Source organism: Muscardinus avellanarius (genome assembly GCF_963383645.1).
Source record: "Muscardinus avellanarius genome assembly, chromosome: 2".
In the NCBI taxonomy this organism is placed as follows: Eukaryota; Metazoa; Chordata; class Mammalia; order Rodentia; family Gliridae; genus Muscardinus; species Muscardinus avellanarius.
This window is the reverse complement of record NC_137787.1, coordinates 70,892,951-70,912,812: the sequence shown is the minus strand read 5'-3', so window position 1 is coordinate 70,912,812 and position 19,862 is coordinate 70,892,951. Positions and strand designations below refer to the sequence as shown.

General features: G+C 36.4%; 1 protein-coding gene across 1 annotated transcript in view; it reads right to left on the bottom strand.

Annotated features, from left to right (window-relative positions):
- COBLL1 (cordon-bleu WH2 repeat protein like 1) overlaps positions 1-19,862 on the bottom strand; it is a gene marked incomplete at both ends in the record, with an annotated part of 161,493 nt that overhangs the window by 31,741 nt on the left and 109,890 nt on the right. Inside the window, 3 exon segments of the mRNA XM_080689387.1 lie at positions 6,385-6,621; positions 6,731-6,828; positions 19,430-19,468. Of these exon segments, the coding sequence (XP_080545513.1) occupies positions 6,385-6,621; positions 6,731-6,828; positions 19,430-19,468 (374 nt within the window).

Below are 19,862 nucleotides of genomic sequence, written 5' to 3'. Positions count from 1 at the left end.
ATATTCATCTATATAAGAAAAAATGACATGAGGGCTAAATAATGTAAGAGCTTAGAAAACTTCTGAACATGAAAAAGACACTGTATCACTGACAGAGTATTATATAATCTATAAAATAGATTATTTGAATGTGAAAAACTTTTGATACAAAAATATTGCAAAATAGGTTTGGACAAACCATTCTGCTAACTTGGATCTGCCATGAATTCTCTTTGGAGACTGCACAGTTGTCAAAATTAACTTTGAAAATCAACAGGCTGTTTAGTGAAGAATTTCAGTATAAGCTCCAAAATCACTAGTCAAATACCTTAATTTGCCAATATTGAGAAATGTCTTAGACTTAGAGGAATGAGGCAAATTATTAGATATGTACAGCCAAAAAATATTAAAGGGACACACATTTTTTTCTAAGATAAAGATAAATTAATTTATCAGTAAGACTTGACTAAAGCAAACACAGTATCAGTTACTACTTACAAGAACACCGAACGAACTGAAAACCCGTAATGAGTAAAGTTGCTGATTATAAACCACTCTGTCATGCATTACTAGTATTTATCTCTTTAGCTCTATTTCTGCCACTTTACTCTCTCAAAATAAGCATTGTTATTTTAATGAAATGTAACATTTCCAATATTTTCTTTTGCTTTATTAAAAGATGCTTCTGAGGGGGATAAAATGGGAACAATTAGAATGTTGTACATCTGTTAAACAGCGCACTCTTGTGGTTTATTTTGGATCCTGGACAATAAAAATTAAAAGAATAAAAGTATCCCAAACTTCATGTACTTAAGAATAGATTTCTGTATACATTTTTTTTTCTTCTGGTTATGTTGTTACTTGCATTTTCATACTTTTCATCCTTTAAAATAGTAACATGTTGCCGGGCGTGGTGGCACACGCTTGTAATCCCTGCGCTTGGGAGGCGGAGACAGGAGGATCGCGCAAGTTCGAAGCCAACCGCGTACGCTGGCTTAGGAGACTCTGTTTCCAAATAAAAATGTAAAAACAGGTCTGGTAGTGTAGCCCGGAGGTAGAAGGGCTTCCAGAAACCCCAGTACCACCAAAAAAAAAAAAAAGTAACATGTTAAGAGTTCAAGTTCAAAATTAATTTTTCTGTGTGTGTGTGTGTGTGTGTGTGTGTGTGTGTGAGAGAGAGAGAGAGAGAGAGAGAGACAGAGACAGAAAGAGAGAGACAGAGACAGAGACACTGAGATTCTCATTGATGTGAATCCAAGGGCATTCTATCTCTGAGCTACAATCCAGCCCTGTTTTATTTTTTATTTTGAAACAGGGTATCACTAAGTTGCAAAATTGTTCAAATAGATGGATGTTAAGTGTTTATAGTGATAATGAACATTTATTTTAAATTTAATATGAGAACTAAAATGTACCTATAATTGATATGCTTTGCTGAGTCTCCTGAATAGCTACATATAAGTAGTATGAATTAAATGTTTAAGTATATTTATATGCATAATATACAGTATAATGCTTTAGTTATTGGTCTTTGAGTTTTCAAGGTAAGCTTGTCAAAATTCTGGCTTATTTAAAAGATTAAAAAATTGGCTAAGAATCATGTATTTCAATGACTATAAAAGTAATTGTAAGCAATTTTTAATTTATTTATGAATTTCTAACAATTTATTACATATAAAAATTAAATATTAAAATGTGATATACATTCTAACTATATACATTACTCCTGACTATATGAAAGCTTTAGTTGATGTTTACTTAGTAAACCCCTTTAATACCCGTGTTACAAAATTTAGCTGGAGAACATAATTACTGCCCTCTGGCTTGGGAGAGGAAAAAGAAAAAATTTAACAGAGCTTTAAATAATAACTTTAGTGTTCATCTTTAGAGGACAAGGTAGGTAAAACATGTTATATGCATCACTGTACTATTATACAACTTTTAAAAAGAAGAAGCACTTTGTGCATTGCAAAGATATAAAAAATCATTCCGTATCAGGAAGTCAGGTACAGTATCATGGATATAGCCTATGATCTGCTGGGAAAATTAATAGGTAACACATGTAGTGGCACGCATAATCATATATTATCTTTCAAATGATACATAAAAACCTTAAACTGTTCGTAGTGGTTGCCTCTGGGCAGAAGAATTTGGTGGAGGGCACAGTAAGAAAAAAGTAAGTTTCCCTATATTTGCCTTTTGATCTTAGGAATTATATATTATATGACTATAGTACCTATACATAAACATAAATTAAAGCAAAATATAAAGAGGTACAACAAAGACAACTTCAGAGAAAGTAATGATTATTCTAGAATTTTCAGAAAACTTTTCAGTAAGCTAAGAGAACAGGAATCAGGTGAATGGGTAAGAAGGAATGAGGAAAATGGAGGTGGGGTTCATGCCATTCTGAAAGGACAGGACACGGGATTTCCTATGAGACAGTAAGTCACATCTGCTGGTTAGAGGCAGAAGCTTCTGGAAGGATGAGGAACTGAAGATTAAAGTAAACTTGTGATCAGCAGTGGAAGAACCTGAGACCATAATCTGGGGAGAGACAATGAAGAAATATAAATGTGGTCCCCTGCCACATTCGGAGCATTCTGAAAACAATGGACTTGCGGCTTCTCTCCTAACTCTTTGCCAAGGCTTTCTCTGGGCAAGACTTCAGCAGAGGGGACAGAACACAGGGAGGGATACTGGATGAGGGGAGTGGTCTCTAATTAGACATGACAGAATACAAGAAATATATCCAAGATGATCTTAAGCTTCTCAGTGTGGGAGGAAAAAAATGAGTTTGGTTTTAAAATATGCTGATTTCCAGGTAGTGATGAGTCAATAAGTAACTGTGGGTTTGAACTGCTGCCAAAAGAATAGTAAGACTGACATTAAAATTGACGTATTAGTTTCCTAGGACAGCCGTAACGAATGATCATGAGTGAGTGACTTAAAACAAAGAAAAATTACTGATCCATGGTTTGGAAGACCAGAAATTTGAAATAAAGTTGCTGGCAGGGCCATGTTCCATGTGAAGGTAGATGGGAGAATCCTGCCCGGCATCGCCAGTTTCTGTAAGCTGCTAGTGTTCCATAGATATGGCAGTGGGACACCAACTCTCTACACCTGATCTCTCCTCTTATAAGGAAACTAGTCATTGGATTTGAGCCTTAACTTAAAACCAAGATGATCTCATATCTAAATCCTTAAGTATAGCTGGATATGGTGGCGCATGCTCTTAATACCAATACTTGAGAGGCTGAGACAAGATCATACGTTCAAGGACAGCCTCAGCAAGTAGTAAGACTCATCAACCTAGCAAGACCCTGTTTCAAACTAAAAATAAAAAAGTGCTAGAGTATAGCTGGGAGGTAGAATGCCCATGGGTTCAATCCCTAGCACCACATACACACAAAAACAGAACCTTAAGTATATTTGAAAAAAAACTATTTCTAAATATGACCTTATTTATAGGTATTGGGCATTAGGACCTGGGCATATCTCTTAGCAGGACATTATTGAAACTATTATAGTTAACAACCATTAACCCAGGAACTCAACAAAAATCAGATGCACATGTTCGTCCGTCCTCCCTTCCTCCCTCCCTACACACACACACACACACACACACCTCTCTCTCTCTCTCTCTCTCTCTCTCTCTCTCTCTCTCTCTCTCTCTCTCTCGTGTGTGTGTGTGTGTGTGTGTGTGTGTGTGTGTGTGTGTGTGTGTGTGATATTTACTGGATACTGAACCCAGGGTAGTACCTCCAGGTACTCCCACACCTTTTAATTTTTTTGTTTTGAAACTGACTCTGCTGAGAGTCTTGCTAAGTTGCTGAGATTGGTCTTGATCTTATGATTTTCCAGTCTCAGCCTCCCAGATCCTGAGATTACAGGTATGTGTCACCACAGTCAGCAGATGCTTTTTCTTTGCAAGCTGGACATGATGGGCCACACCTGTAATCCCAATACTTAGAGGAAGATACAGGAGGAGCATGGGCTTGAGGCAAGCCTCAGCAACTTAGTGAGACCCTGTTTCAAAATAAAAAATAAGACAGGGCTGGGGGTATAGTTTAGAGATAGAACATTCCTGGGTACAACCCCCCAGTATCACTATAAAATGAAAAGGAAGGAAGGGAGAAGGAGAGAAGGAAGGAAAAGAGGGATAAAAAGAGAAAGAAGAGTATAGTAAATACAGTGAAGAGCATGGGTTCAAGGCCCTCCAATTAAAAAAAAATGAATAAAGAAGGTCGGAGCAAGAAAACAAATAGAAAAGAGGTGAAGTATAAGAAGCTGGCTCCTCCCAATGCGTGCAAAGCATTTAGGTGCACTCTGACACACTGCAAAAGAGAAAAACACCAGGAGGAAAGAGTGTTTATTTCCATCAAATATGGCCACACTTGTGAGTGCTGAAGATGCTTATGAAAGCATGAAATCACCTGTGCACACGCCTGCACACACATACACTAACAAACACATACACTAACAAACATACCCACAGGTCAATCATGAAGAATTTTTGTAACGAGTAAATAAAAAACTGTTCTTCAGCTTCTTAGAGAAAAACAAATAATTCTGAGTCTTGCTGAACAATACATCAAAGAACTATCCAGATGTCCAGATCAAAAGAAAAAATAATTAGGAAATTGTATAAAGATGTGTGGTTTGCCAAAGGCAACATGCTTAAAAAAAGAAAAAGATTACTTAACACAGGGCACCAACTGGTCATAGAGCAGAGGGCAAGAATCAAAAGAGCGAGCTTTCAGTGAGGTCACTCATAGTGCAACCCAGATTTCATGAGGCAGACTATTCAAAAGACAACCTAGACCTCTTGGGGATCTGGACTAGATTGAATGAGGACAGCTCAAATAAAGATTTGTGAGCAGAATTATTTCTACATAGAGAAAAAGATGCTTAGGTAACTACTGTGAAATAAAGTAATTATACTCTTATGATGTAGGTATATGGCAATTAAAAGAATATTAACAGTCCTAAAGATGCTAATTTTTCCAATGAGAAAATTTGAATAAGCTACAAGCATAAAATGAAGTCTTTGGGCCCTGACTGGGTTCCTGCCTTCCTTGCTTAGTTTCTATCGCTATTTCTTGCTTGCTTCCAGACACTTCATCCATCATCTTCACATTCCTGAGTCCCTGGCACAGGGTCTTTTGCCTAATTAATGCACGTCTATGCAAATTTTAAGAGTGAAACCAAGCACCAGCTCTCCTGTGAAGCTTCATGGACAACCCAGCAGTTGGGCCTGGAAGACTCTGTTAGAAAATTATTCTATCAAAGGGGAAAAATACATTATCCTCTGGATTTATGAGATTTCATACCACAGATATTAGATAAGAAAATCTTAATAGAAACAAGAAGATAAGTTAATAGCTGATTTCCCAAGTAATTACAAAGGTTAAGCATTTCTATTCTTTATTCATTTCTATTTGAGTTGCTACTTTCTAAACACGTTTGAAAGCTTACAAACTATATTTAATTTTTTAAGAAAGCAATCAAATGTATATTCTAGGAAGAATTAATTATTTGAACACTGGATTTATTAAGCTTCCAAAGAGGAAATAAAATATTTCAGCTAGAAGCAAAAAAAAAAAATTGTCTTAAATATTTCAAAACAGAATTTACTCACAAAGTCATTTAAATTATTCTATTTGATTACAACCAACAAAATATGAGGTCTTGTTTCAATCACGTTTTCCTAAAAACTCATCTACATCCTACATGAATAAAGCAAGGAATGTACAGTTTTAGCATGCAAAGTAGTTTGCAAATGGACCCCTCTCCCCCTCAAAAAAGGTATACTTGATATACTTGGGACTGAAGGGGAGAAATCATTTTTCTTTAAAAAAAAAAGAATTTTCAAGAAAAGTTATACCTAGAACAATGCTTTAGCATAGAAACACATGAAGTTACCAAAATGGGTTATATTAAAAGGTTTACTTTTAAATAAAGTTAGCAACATGCCAGAGAGATAACAGGATTTGCCCTAGAGAATCTGAGAGTCAGGTCAAGAAGATACATAGAGTTAGAAACCATAGATGTAACACAAAGACTGTTGTTGTTGTTGTTGTTGTTGTTGTTGTTGTTGTTGTTGTTGTTTAACTTATTTGAAAATAAGCATTTCCATTCCAGATAGAGGCATCAAGCAAGAGCCGCTGGGCTTCAGAAAATCAAGACTTCAGTTTATAGAACAGTCACTTGAAAATGAAAGCTATTTAAACTTGAAATAATATTCTTCACTGCACAGCCAAACTACATATAATTTCCTCCCAGTATCAATCTAATTATCTAGTTATTCATGTTACTATATATTAATAACTCTTTCTCTGGAGTCAGTGTGGAAAATGGAAAGTTAAGCAAAGATCTTATTTTAAACAAAACAAACCTACGTACCTGATGAGTTTCATCCACACTTGTGGATTTTACCAGGCAGGAAGCTGGCCTCTCCTGGCTGTGTGCAAGGTCCTGGGGTGCACTCTGGGATGCCGGCATTGGAGGCAGGGGGGCACGTCTCTTCTTGGGTGCATCAGATGGCAGGGTGTTTGAGACATATGGCTTGGAAATTGTATTGGACCTCATAAAAGTTGGGCGGTGCTTATTTATTAGAGGGGTTGCAGGAGCACTTGCAGTCTAATAAGGAATCAAAAGGCAATGTCTCCATGTCATTTAAAGAGAGACACCATTTATGATGGTAAAAAAAAATTTTAGAATCTTATAAAATGCTACTTAAGATACTCACTTGCTCCCGCTTTTTCTTACTGCGTTGAAAAAAGCTGAAAAATCCTTTATTTTCTTTCTCCTTCATTAGGTCTAGGTTTTGTGATATTTGACAGGACTCTGAAAAAGAAGAAAAGCATCTTCCTTTTGTACACAAGGTTGAATGTTCACACCCAATGTTCTTATTTCGCCTTTTAAAACGTATCTAATGATAAAAACTACTAATTATAGTCCACACTGAATCAGGCATGATGTTAGGCTCCTTATTACATTCTCAAGGCAACAGGCAACTATTCCTGTTCCACAGCAGAGGAAACTGAACCTTAAAGAAACTAAGACATATTCTCGGGGTCAATAATCACAGCTAGAACAGAGACTCTGTGACTCAATCTTTGTTGTATAGATAATTACCAATGTTTCAGAAGAAAAAAGGACACTTCAAATTAAATGGGATATGAAGTTGCTACCACATAGTATTTTCCTTCTCTTTATTTTGATAATTTTGGCTCAGAGCTAAACACTTATGAAGTATTTTATTCTCCAAAATGTACGTCATTATAACTACAGTTGGACCTCTATATTTGCAGGTTTTATATCAATGGCATCAACAAACTTGTTTCAAATATTTTTGAGAAAAAAACTACATCTCTACGGAATACATGTGTGTACATTTTTCTTTGTAATTATCCCCTTTAAAAATCAGTACAACACTATTTACACAGTATTTACATTGTACCAGGTATTATAGGTAGCCCAGAGAGAATTTCACGTATATGGAAAGATTAACTGGGGACATATGCTAATACTAGGCTGTTTTGTATAAGAGACTTGAGCATCACAGATTTTATATCCATAGTTTAAGGGGTGGGAGTTCTGGTACCAAACCCCTTAGGCACTGAAGGAAAAAAATACCTGGTACTTTGTTGAATGTTTCATCAATATTATGTTTAGTCTAATAGATCTCAACTGAGGACAATATTGTCCCCAGAGGACATTTGACAAACGACAAGAGCCATGACTGGGGACAATGTTGATTTTCATGACTTGAGGGCAGGGTTGAGAGAATCTGCTCCTAGCATTTCCTTAGTACAGGCTGAAGATGATGCAGGACCTGGTACAATGCACAAGACAGCATCTATCAACAGTAAAGAATCATCTGACCCTTAATGTTAGAAGTACTGAAATTGAGAAAGCCTACCTCAATTAGAATGGCAAATGTCAAACCTCAGGGATGTATCTATAGTATTTCTTTACATTTTTCCAAAAATTATTTTCTAGTGTTAACTTTATGGGCCTATAATCAATGACAAATCCAGCATCACTGTGCAACAGTGGCCCAGGTTGTCTATACTGCCATTTCCCACTCAAATGAAACGAGAGCTCGATTCTATGTGTATCAAGAAATGCACAAGATGAGGTTATCAGGGAGATTCAAGATGGCAGAGTAGAGGCACCCAGCACTCACTGACTCCTCCATGAGACAGAATCAAAACAGCTGGAGAGCTCTGCATATCTAGGTGGGTGGCTATGGGAGAACAGCGAAGTTCAATAGGGAAAAGAGACTTGGAGAATCCAGAGACTCTGGATAGTAGAAGAGAAGGCGAAGAGAAGGTGACAGAGAGCACAGCGAAAGTATTTCCCCCTTAATATTGTCAGTTCAGGAAGGCAGCAGAGTCTGGGGAAAGCAGTCACAGTGGTTTTGTGCAGGAGGTAAGTCTGAGAGCACCAGCGTCATGGGAGATGGAAGGCCTGGGGCCAGCACAGTTGGTTGCACCAGAGCCTGCCTCTTCCCACCCTCAGGGCTTCAACACAAAGGCTCCATTGACGTGCTACACCACCTGATGTCAGCCCTATCCTTGGAATGCACAGCAAAAAGGTCACCAGGGGGAACCCGTGCCAGACCAGTTCTGCACAGTGACAGGCTATGTTAGGGCCTGCCCCACTCCTGGAGTACACAGCTCCAAATATTCCTGGAGAAAACTTTGGAGGGAAAACTTTTCTTGCCTTTTTAATATTGATTATAACATTTTTTTATTTGGTAACTCCATTTTATTATTCCATATTATTTTTGGCCTCTTCTTTTCTGTTGTTGATGGTGTTGTGGTGGTACTTTTTCTTATTTAGATTTTACTTTATCTGTTTTTTCCCCCCATGTATGGAAGAAAAATATAGATATACCCATCCCATGCACAAATCTCATCATACAAACACAGAAAATATTTTTAAAAATGGCAAGATGCTATCTTCTAAAGTTCCTAACTCTCTAGAAAGGAATTCTAAAGAAGATAACAAAGTTAGTAAAATGTCAGATTAAGAATCCAAGAAAGTGATTCGGTCTGGGGATGGAACCCAGGGACTTTCAATCTCCGAGCTATACCCCTAGTCTTATTTTTTATTCTTTATTCTGAAACAGGGTCTCACTGACTTGCAGAGGGCCTCACTAAGTAGCCGAGGCTGTCCGCAAACCGGGATCGTCCTGTCTCAGCCTCTCAAATGCTGGGATTATAAGCGTGCGCCACCATGCCTGGCCAAGAAAGTGATTTGCAAAAAGCTCAGTGATTCCAGGACAAAAATAAACAACTGAATTAATTAAGGAAGACAATGCTGGATATGAATGAGCAAGTCAGTGAAGAGAGAAATTTTGAAAATGAACCAAAGAAATATCATGAAAATGAAAAGCTTGGTAAATTAGATTAAAAACTCAGGTAAAAGCCTTATCAACAACATAGATCAAGCAGAGAAAAGACTATCTGGGCTTAAAGAGAAAACTAATGAATTGCCACACTCAGTATTAAAGAAAAAAGCAAATATGAAATAATGAACATAAGAGATCTCTGGAACAGCACTAAAAGATCAAACATGTGCATAATCAGAATGGACAAAGGAGAAATGCTAATATGCCTAAACTATAGCAAAATTATTCAGTAAAATAACAGAAAAATTCCCAAATATTGGGAAATAAACATCCCAGTACAGGAGACATTTAAAAATCCCAAATAGCCAGGCGTGGTGGCTCACGCTTGTAATCCCAGTGCTTGGGAGGCTGAGACAGGAGGATCGCACATGTTCAAAGTCAGCCTCAGCTACTTAGTGAGGCTCTCAGCAACTTAGTGAGATCCTGTTTCCAAATAAAATATAAAATAGGTCTGGGAGTATAGTCCGGAGGTAGAAAAGGCCCTGGGTTCCACCCCAACTGAGTAACTAACACACACACACACACACACACACACACACACACACACACACACTAAAATCCCAAATAGCATAATAGCATATGTCTGTAATCCCAATACTTGGAAGGCTGAAACAGGAAGATCACAAGTTCAAAGCCAGCCTTAACAACTTAATGAGGCTATCAGCAATTTGGTAAAACTCTGTTTCCAAATAAAAACTAAAATTGACTAGAGATATAGCTCAGAAGTAGAATGCCCCTTGGTTGGACTTGCAGCACCAGAAAGAAGGAAGGAAGGAAGAAGACATTACCACAAAAGAATTTCTCCATAACACTAGACTAAAGAACAAGAATGCTGCTTTCAAGAACCTTATGTTACCAGAGAAGAAAGGCACAGACTGAAAGTAAAAGAATGGAAAATGATTTGCCAATGAATGAAATCTAAAAGTAAGCAGGAACAATCCATCAAAGAGATATAATGATTATAAACACACACACATTTACACAACTGGAGCACTCAATTTTATAAAACATGTATACTTATAAAACAAGTGTGCCTGAACATAATAGGAGAGATAGGACCCAATACAGTAATAGCGAAATACTTTAATACCCCATACTTACCAATGGATAGATCATTCAGAAAGAAAAAAAAAAATATATATATATATATTTAAAACATCAGAGTTAAATATCACTATTGATCAAATGGATTTAACCAACATCCACAGAATATTCCATCCAACTGCCACAGAATATGTGAGACTTTTTCCAGAATATACCATAAATCAAGCCAAAAAGCAAATCTTAAGAAATTAAAAGAAGAAATGATTCCCTGCAAATTTTCAGATAATAAATATAAGCAACTAGGGGGAAAAAAGAGAAAAACTACAGAAATTGCATAAGCATATAAAAATTTAGCATGAATAAGTTAGAGAAGAAAATTTAAAAATTCTAGAATAAAATGCAAATGGAAATGTACCACAACATATGAGATAAAGTGAAAACAGTAGTGAGAGAGAATTTTATAACTGAGTACATAATTTTTTAAAAAGGGGCGATCTCAAATGAAGAGTCTAATAATGTATCTCAAAACCTTAGAAAAAACAACAAATCAACCCCCAAATCAGTAAAAGGAAAAAATATCAGGGCAGAAGTAAATAATATAGAGATGAAAAGAACAATGCAAAGGACAAATAAGCCAGATGTGGTGGCACATACCCATAACCTTAGTACTTGGGAGCCTGAGACAAGAAGATCACAGATTTGAGAACAGTTTCAGCAACTTAGCAAGACTCTCAACAACCTAGTGAGAACTTGCTTTAAAATAAAAACAAAACAAGCTGGGCATGGTGGCACACGCTTATAATCCCAGTACTTGGTAGGCTGAGATAGGAGGATTGCAGGTTCTCAGCCAGCCTCAGCTATTTAGTGAAGCCCTCCAAAACTTATAAGACCCTGTTTCAAAATAACGAATAAAAAATAGGGCTGCGGTATAGCTCAAAGGTAGAATGCCCCTGGGTTTCACCCCCAGTACTGCAAATAAATAAATAAATAAATAAATAAATAAATAAATAAATACAAAAAAGGCTGAGGAGTGTAGCTCAAAGGTAGAATATCCCTGAGTTAAATCCTCAGTATTAAAAACAAATAAATAAAAGAATCAATGAAACAGAATTAGTTCTTTGAAATAAATGCAAAATCAACAAACTTAAACAAAAAGGAAAAAACTAACTTAAAGAAGTATATTACAACAGATACCACTGGAATTCATATGATCATTAAAGAATATCTTGAAAAACTACATCAATAAACTAGAAATGTACAATAGGACAACCTCCTGGAAAAATATGATCTACCAAAATTGAATCAAGAGGACGTAAAAATTATCAATAGATAAATAATAAGCTGTGAGAATGAACCAGTTATAAAAAAAAGTTTTCCAACAGAGTAAATATCAAGACTAGATTAAGATTCACTGCTGAATTTTACCAGACTTTAAGTTCCACATCCTTTATGATATATACTACATATAGAGAAATCATACCTCAATATAATAAAGGTTATATGTGACAAACTCTCAGCCAACATCATACTGAATAGGATAAAAACTAAAACAATTTTCTCTATAATCAGAAAAAAGATAAATTCCCACAATTTCAATCCAATATAGTACTTAAAATTTTAATCAGAGCAATCAGGCAAGAGAAAATAAGGGGCCACAAATAGGAAAAAAACAAAGTCAAATTATCCCTGTGTGTAGATGATATGATTCTGTACTTAAAAAATCCTCAAGAATCCACCAAAGACTCTTAGAACTGAAAAACAAATTCAACAAAGTAGCAGGATACAAAATCAATATTAAAAATCAGTAGCTTTTTAAATGCCAATAATTAATTCACTGAGAAAGAAAGCACAAAATACCATTAGCAACAGCCTCCAAGCTTAAAATATCTAGATATAACCTAACCAAGAAGGTGAAAGGCCTCTCCAGTGAAAATTACAAAGAAGTGAAGAAAGAAATGAAAGAAGTCAGCATACAGGAGAGAGATCACCTGCATGCCCACATTTACTGAGGCACTGCTTGAATGACCAAGGTATAGAGAATCAGCATGGGTACTTGTCAACAGATGAACAGATTAAAAATATGGCATATGTACACAGTGGAATAGTGTCCAGACACAAAGAAGAATAAAATCATGTATTCTCTCACATGTGGAAACTTTAAAAATATATATACAAAGAAAAGGTGATCTAAAGTAGAAGAGGGACTATTCAGAAAGAGAAGGGGACCAAGGAAGAGACAAGAGCAAGAAAGGGCAGAGGGAGGGTGGACCTGATCAAAGCACATATATGTATACATAGAAATTTCACACTAAACTCCATTAATTTGTACAATATATGCTAATAATAATAGAATAAATGTAAAGATGAACTTGAAACAGCATGTCACACTAGAAAGAAATTTGTCAAAATTTACAGGTGTTCCTATCAAAAACCAATCAAAGAATGTATGTGTGTGTGTGTATGTGCGTGTGTGTGTGTGTGTATGTGTGTGTTTGTGGTACTGGCGATTGAACCCAAGGTACTCTACTTCCGAGCTACAACCCCAGCCCTATTTTCTTTTTAATTTGAAACAGGATCTCACTAAGTTGCTGAGGTTATCCTCAAACCTGCAATCCTCCTGTCTCAGCCTCCCAAGTTCTGACTTGGGAGAACTTGGGAGGCTGAGAGGTTGGAATTACAGGTGTGCACTACCATGCCGAGTCAGAGGTGCTTTTGACCAACAAAAATCAAAATAATTTGGGGACTTCCGGGAAGATGGCGACCGAGAAAAGCGGGGCTTAAGAGCCCCGCTAACAACCAATCTCCATTACCACAAAATCAGCGCCTTTCAGAGCCAGAAAACACCATCACCAGAGAAACAAAAAAATCACCAGGCTCCAGAGAGAAAGCAGACTGAGAATAGAGCTCAGAGCCACAGAGGAGATACACCGGCCTCATGCCCCGAGGACGTGGCAGCGGCGCTTTACTGCCGGCGGCAGAGGCGAGTTCACCGGACGGCTACAGCAAGCCAAGGTGAGCCGCTGCAGAACAGCCAGGCGGGATTTCTCGGCGCAGGGAGCATCTAAAGCTCCCAGTGGCTGAGCTCAGCACACGCTGCAGGGATTCAGAGTGGAACTCAAAACCAAGAAGAAATACACCAGCCTCACGGCTGAGGGCGTAGCAGCGGTGCCATATTGCCACCGGCGGCGGCAGCAGCGAATTCACCGAGTTCAGTATAGCTACATCTGCATACTCAAGAACAATGAGTCAAATTGCGGGCCACAGAGGAGAAATCCCAGTATTGTACTCCCTGGGACTTGACCCAGTGGGGGAGTGGCGGTGGCAGAGATATCACACCACAGGAGAACGTGCAACCTGGCACCCCCCCATAGTTTAAAGCAGCCTCTATCGACTGCCTGGGTCAGAGACTCTGTGATACAACCCAGTAAAGGAGTAATGGGGTCTGAGATACTACAGACTCGAGATCCAGAGCACCTTAAGTGAAGTCATAGTGACTCAAGGGAAGAACACAGAGAAGGCACAAACTTCCGAAATCATGGGAAAGAGGAATAACACTGGAGCAATGAATGCCCACAACCCCACAACATCAGAACCCGATAAAACAGAAAATCAGAGATTTCTAGAAGATCAAATCAGGAAAATCACTGTAGAAATAATAGAGGTGAACTCAGAGAGAGCCAAAAAGAGATAAAGGATGCAATTAATGAAGTAAAGGCCTCAATTCAAAGCACAAACAACCGATTAGACCACATGGAGAACAGAATCACGCTCCTAGAAGATGATCATTCCAAAAATGAACGCATAGTTTCTAATCTAGAAAAAATGTCCGACAGCAGGAATCTGATATTGAAGAAATATGGGCCCATTTTAAGAGAGCTAACCTAAGAATAATTGGAATAGAGGAGGGAAAAGAAAGTGAAACCAAAGGGATCAACAATCTCTTCAAGGAAGTAATAGCAGAAAATTTTCCAAACATAGAGCAAGAGGTTGATACACAGACCCAGGAAACTTATAGAACTCCCTTTAGACAGGATCGGAGAAGAGGATCCCCATGCCACATCATTGTCAAAATGACCAATGTGGAAGCCAAGCAGAGAATCTTAAAGGCAACCAAAACAAAGGGCCAAGTGACATTCAGAGGCAAACCAATTAGAATCACTCCAGATTTCCCAAACCAAGTCATGAGATCCAGAAGGGCTTGGAGTAACATATTCCAAACTCTGAAAGAAAACAACTTCCAGCCCAAAATTTCCTACCCAGCAAAACTTTCTATCAAATTAGATGGAGAAATAAGAAGCTTCCATGACAAACAGAAACTGAAGGAATTTATGTCTTCAAAACCAGCACTAGAGAAAATACTCAAAGAGATTAACTACAAAGAAGAAATAGGTAACACACTCCAGAACCAGAGAAACAAGATTTTCCATCCAACAGACAACTAAGATTGGTTATCTGTGGAGATTCATTATTTATGTTAGTCTTTTACCTATCTCTAAATGGTATTGTTTGCCTTTATTGTTGTTAATTTTTAGGACTTCTAGTTGGAATATTAATATACCTTCAGATATAGCAATTGGAAATATTTTATCCCATTCTATTAGTAACTTTTAACTCTGTTTACATTGTCTTTGGATATACAATATTTTTTTTATTTTTTATGGAGTTTGTATACTCTTCTGTTGCCTGTGCCATTGAAATCATATCCAAGAAATCACTGCCAATTTCAATGTTGTGAGATTTTATGACCCAGATTTTCTCCTAAAAGTTTATAGTCTTAAGATTTATATTTAGGTCTTTAATCTATTTTGAGTTAATATTTGTATATGGGATTATGTAAGGGTCCAATTTTATTCTTTTCCCTGTAATTATTATGTTTCAACAATATTTAGTTAAAAGATTATTATTCCCACCACCAAATGTTCGTGGAAACCTTGTCAAAAATAACTTGACAATATAGGGAAGAATTTAGCTCTAGGCTTTTAACTCCAATGGTTTATATATCTGCCTTTAGAACAGTACTACACTGTTTCAATTATTGTAGCTTTATATGGTTTGAAATCAGAAAATATATATCTTCTAGCTTTGTTCTTTTTCAAGATCGTTTTGGGTATCTAGAGTCCATATTCCATATTAGGATAGATTTTTTCTGAAAAGTAAATAAATAAATATATGATAGTTTCACCTAAAAAAATAGAAAAAAAATATTCTCTGGTAAGAAAGAAAGTAAAAAGAAATATTGAAATGTTATCTTTAAGTCATCAAAAGCTTGGTATCAGACAAATGAAACTGTTATGAGAGATTATCATTTTTAATTTTGGATAAATTGCTATAATACTAGACGTCAACCACTAAGCCAAGCATGGGAAGGAGGGATGGGGAAAGAATGGGGTGGGGATCGGGTGGGGGCTGACTGGGCGATGTGTGCATGTATGTCTACAAAAGTGTGTTTCCCACTATGATGTATGAATACAATGCACCAATAAAAAAATAAAATAAAAAATAAAAATAAAAATAACAAATAAAAGAATGTGAAAAAAAATAATTTGGCATCAAAACCCAATACATTGAAACATACCACATGTGTTTATGTATTCATAATGATACTAAAAAATAACTCATCCTGATGGTTCATACTAAGGAACCAGCCCATTATTTTAAAAATTGAAAAAGGCCAGGAGTGGTGGTGGGCACAAGGTTGTAACCCCAGTACTTGGGAGACAGACAGGAGGATCACATGTTGTGGCCAGCCTCAGCTACTTAGTTATGCCTCTACAAACCAGGGAGACCTTCTTTCACAATAAATTTTTAAAAACAGGAGTGTTGAGTGTAGCTCAGAAGTTGAATGCCCCTGGGTTCAATCACTAGTACAGAAAAAAATATATAAATATATATACATATATTGGTGAAGAAGCCAGGCATGGTGGCCCAAGTTTATACTCTCAGTTCTTGGGAGGCTGAGACAAGAGAATTACAGACTCAAGGACAGATCCTGTTTCAGACTAAAAAATAATATAGGACTAGTAGTATGGCTCAAAGGTAGAACTTTTCTGGGTTCAATTCCCAGTACCACAAAGAAAAAAGTGAAGAGAAAGAAAAAAAAAATCATACTTTTATCCTGATTTTTTTCTGGTTAAATTCTATCTAGGTAGTCAAATAGCTGATATGGGTTGTTTTGCTTTTGTAGAAATAGCAAATGTTTAAATATCTGCAATAGATCATCATCCCTTTTTGACAATTAAGATTTAGACAATGAATACTGATGTCTAACATAGAAGAGATAATGTATCATTAACTGTCTGCTAATGGAAGTACAAGATATCACCTATGAGGATTTTCCCTCCCTTGAGACAGGGTCTGGCTATGTTATCCAGATTATCCTCAGCTCTTGGGCTCAAGTGATGCTCCTGCCTCAGCCTCCCAAATAGCCAAGACTATAAGTGAGTGCTGCCACACCCGGCTACTATGAAGTATTGTTGCCAAAGATACCTTGCCAAAACCTAATCAAGTCTCTAGATTTAAGTCAAATTATAGGGAATGGAGAGGATAAAGAAGCACTTTAGAAAGGGACACCCAGGGTGCTGCAGCGAAATTCGGAATGAGACAAACTGTAAGAACAATAATGCAGACTCAGTAAATAAATTGCAAATCTTAAAATAGTTAAAAGGATGGGAGAAAATTTCAAAAGAATTTCTTAAAAAATAAGAATTTTATGGCAAATCACAATATAATTTTAATGACAATAGAAGCAAAGCACAATTTTTATTTATTCTTTTTGTGTGTGTGTGTGTGTGTGGTACTGGTGGTGGAACTCAGGGGCTTTTCTACCTCCGGGCTACACTCCCAAACCTATTTTATACTTTATTAGAAACAGGGTCTCACTAAGTTGTTGAGAGTAGCTGAGGCTGGCTTTGAACCTGTGTGATCCTCCTGTCTCAGCCTCCTAAGCGCTGGGATTACAAGTGTGCGCCACCATGCCAAACTGTGAACTACATTTTGATGTGAGACTATGATGGACCAATAAAAATATTTAAAAAAATGATTAGGAAAGTCTTGCAGCATTCAGTGAGACGGCACTCAAAATGCTTCTAAAGAATTAATGATTGAGAAAGAAAAGTTTAAAAAAAGGGAAAGGAAAAAGAAATGGAAGCATGGAATCACACTAATTCACCAAGGAATCATGTGATCAGAGTTGAACAACTTACACAGACACACAGGCGTTAAGCAACAGACCTGAACCAGGTATCTATGTAAAGATTACTTATTTTTCCTTTCTTATATTACTATTTTATTTCAAGATAGAATTCTCTACTAGTTGAATGTCTACATACAATTAAGTTTAGTTAGAACACTAGGTAGAAAATTGATATGGTGGCACAATACAAAGAATATAAGCAGAGTATTTCAAATGGCAATTCCCATGCACCTTGTTATCCTCCACACTCGTTACCCATCTTCCCTAGAAGCTCTGTATAGAGATCACTGTAAGGTAACCGCTAGGACCAGTGGAAACCTGAGTCTATTTAGAAAAACAACTCAAACACTGTACTTTCCCATTTCTAGAAGAAAGGCTACAAGTAACTTGAGGTAAAGTCTGAAGCCTTCTGACAATTCCTAACAACATGAAGACAAAAGGTAGTTTATAGCACTTGGGTTGACCTTGTAGATTTGGGTCCCGAAAAAGGAGATTTCTCAGTTTTACTATTCCAGTTTCTTAAGGTTCCATTCAAAACATTTAAGCCTCTATAAGCCACATACTTCTACTGCTGGAAGGGATATTAGAAATCAATACATCCCCACAATGATGATGGAATTTGCTTAGGGTTACACATGTAGAAAGTGGCTGTTAGGAGCAAGAGTCAAGTGCAAGTAACATAATGTTGTTTCTGAAAGGAACCAATCTCTCAATTATTATTATAGAAGTGGAAGGTAAGATCCAGACAGATAAAGCCATTTCCCTTATCAGCTTGCCAAACTGGAATGACAGCCAATGTAGTGTCAAAATTAAAATGCCTATTTTCTGAACCTAATCTAATTGGAAATTCTATGATCCTTAAGATCAAAGAATTTTCAGCTCCTTTGATGAGGCTAGTTTTCACAATACACACTAATAATAACTCATCATTTATTTTTGTGGGCCGAATTACTGGAATTGATAAAATTGGTGTGTGCTAGAAAAATTAGAAATAGTAAAAATAGATTCCAATAATACATAATATATAGTTGTTACAGTTTTTTTTTAAATAGAGTAGTAATTATTAGAGTAATCGATTTACCTGAGCCTATACTTTTTACTGGTAGGAAGACTTCCAGAGTTTATTATTGGAAAAATTTTAATAAAGCTTCCTTCTATGAAAGTAACACATGTTCATTATAAAATTCTATAACATAAAGTATGAAAAGTTGCCCATAACCCTACCACCCTAAAGTAACCAGTATTAAATTTTTTTTACATATTTCCTTTCAGAAATTTAATGTAAAAACTTTCTTTCATATTGTATTAAACATATTTATATGCTTAAATGCTAACTTTAGCATAAGCATTTTCCATGTTATTATAAAATATTCACAATGTAATGGCTACAAAAATATCCTATGATGAATATAACAGTATTTTTCTAAGCAACTGTTAAATAGAAGTAATCCAAGATCCTTCTATAATATCACCAAACTGTTAGCACTCATAAGACCCTAACAAAATTAAGATCCTAACAAAATCATTTTATGAGATCAAGAAACATGTTTTCTCCTACTTTAAGATAATTTTAAAGTACTTATTGAAATGAACTTGTTGTAACTAAGTTCAGATACCAAAAAAGGGACCTTAAAAAATATTTTTAAGGATATAAGAACCAAAAATTTTCTCAAGTTAAAATTTATAGAATGTATGCATTAGTAATGTTAGAAAAATAGGAAAAATTAGAAGCTTGTTTTCAATTTACCCAATTTCATAATTTATCGTTTCTACTGATTCGTATGTCTTACCTGGTAGAGATGACTTATTGAAGGCAGTAACAGAAGTGGCTACAGGAAGGGGTAAAACAGGGTAAATTGACTGTAAAGATGATGTTTGTTCAAGTATAAAACATGACTGAGTTGAAAAAATAGTCTATGATTACATAATGCCACAACATGGGTGAAATATTGGGAGGTCTGTATGCGCAGAGTATGTGACTGTCTCATTCCCCAAACTCTTCTCTCACCTGGTAAACCAGATTTCTGTTAAGTAAGTAAGCTTGGTATTGCCTACAAGACAATATACAAACCAACATAATCTAAGCTCTTCAAATATTAATATGTCATACTTAACCTGTAGATTAAAGTTGCAAGCTATTTGGAAAATTTTTCAATTTAGATTAATTTTATAAGCCATTTAATTTTGAGTGGTGACCTCAAGGGAAAAAAATGACAACTCTCA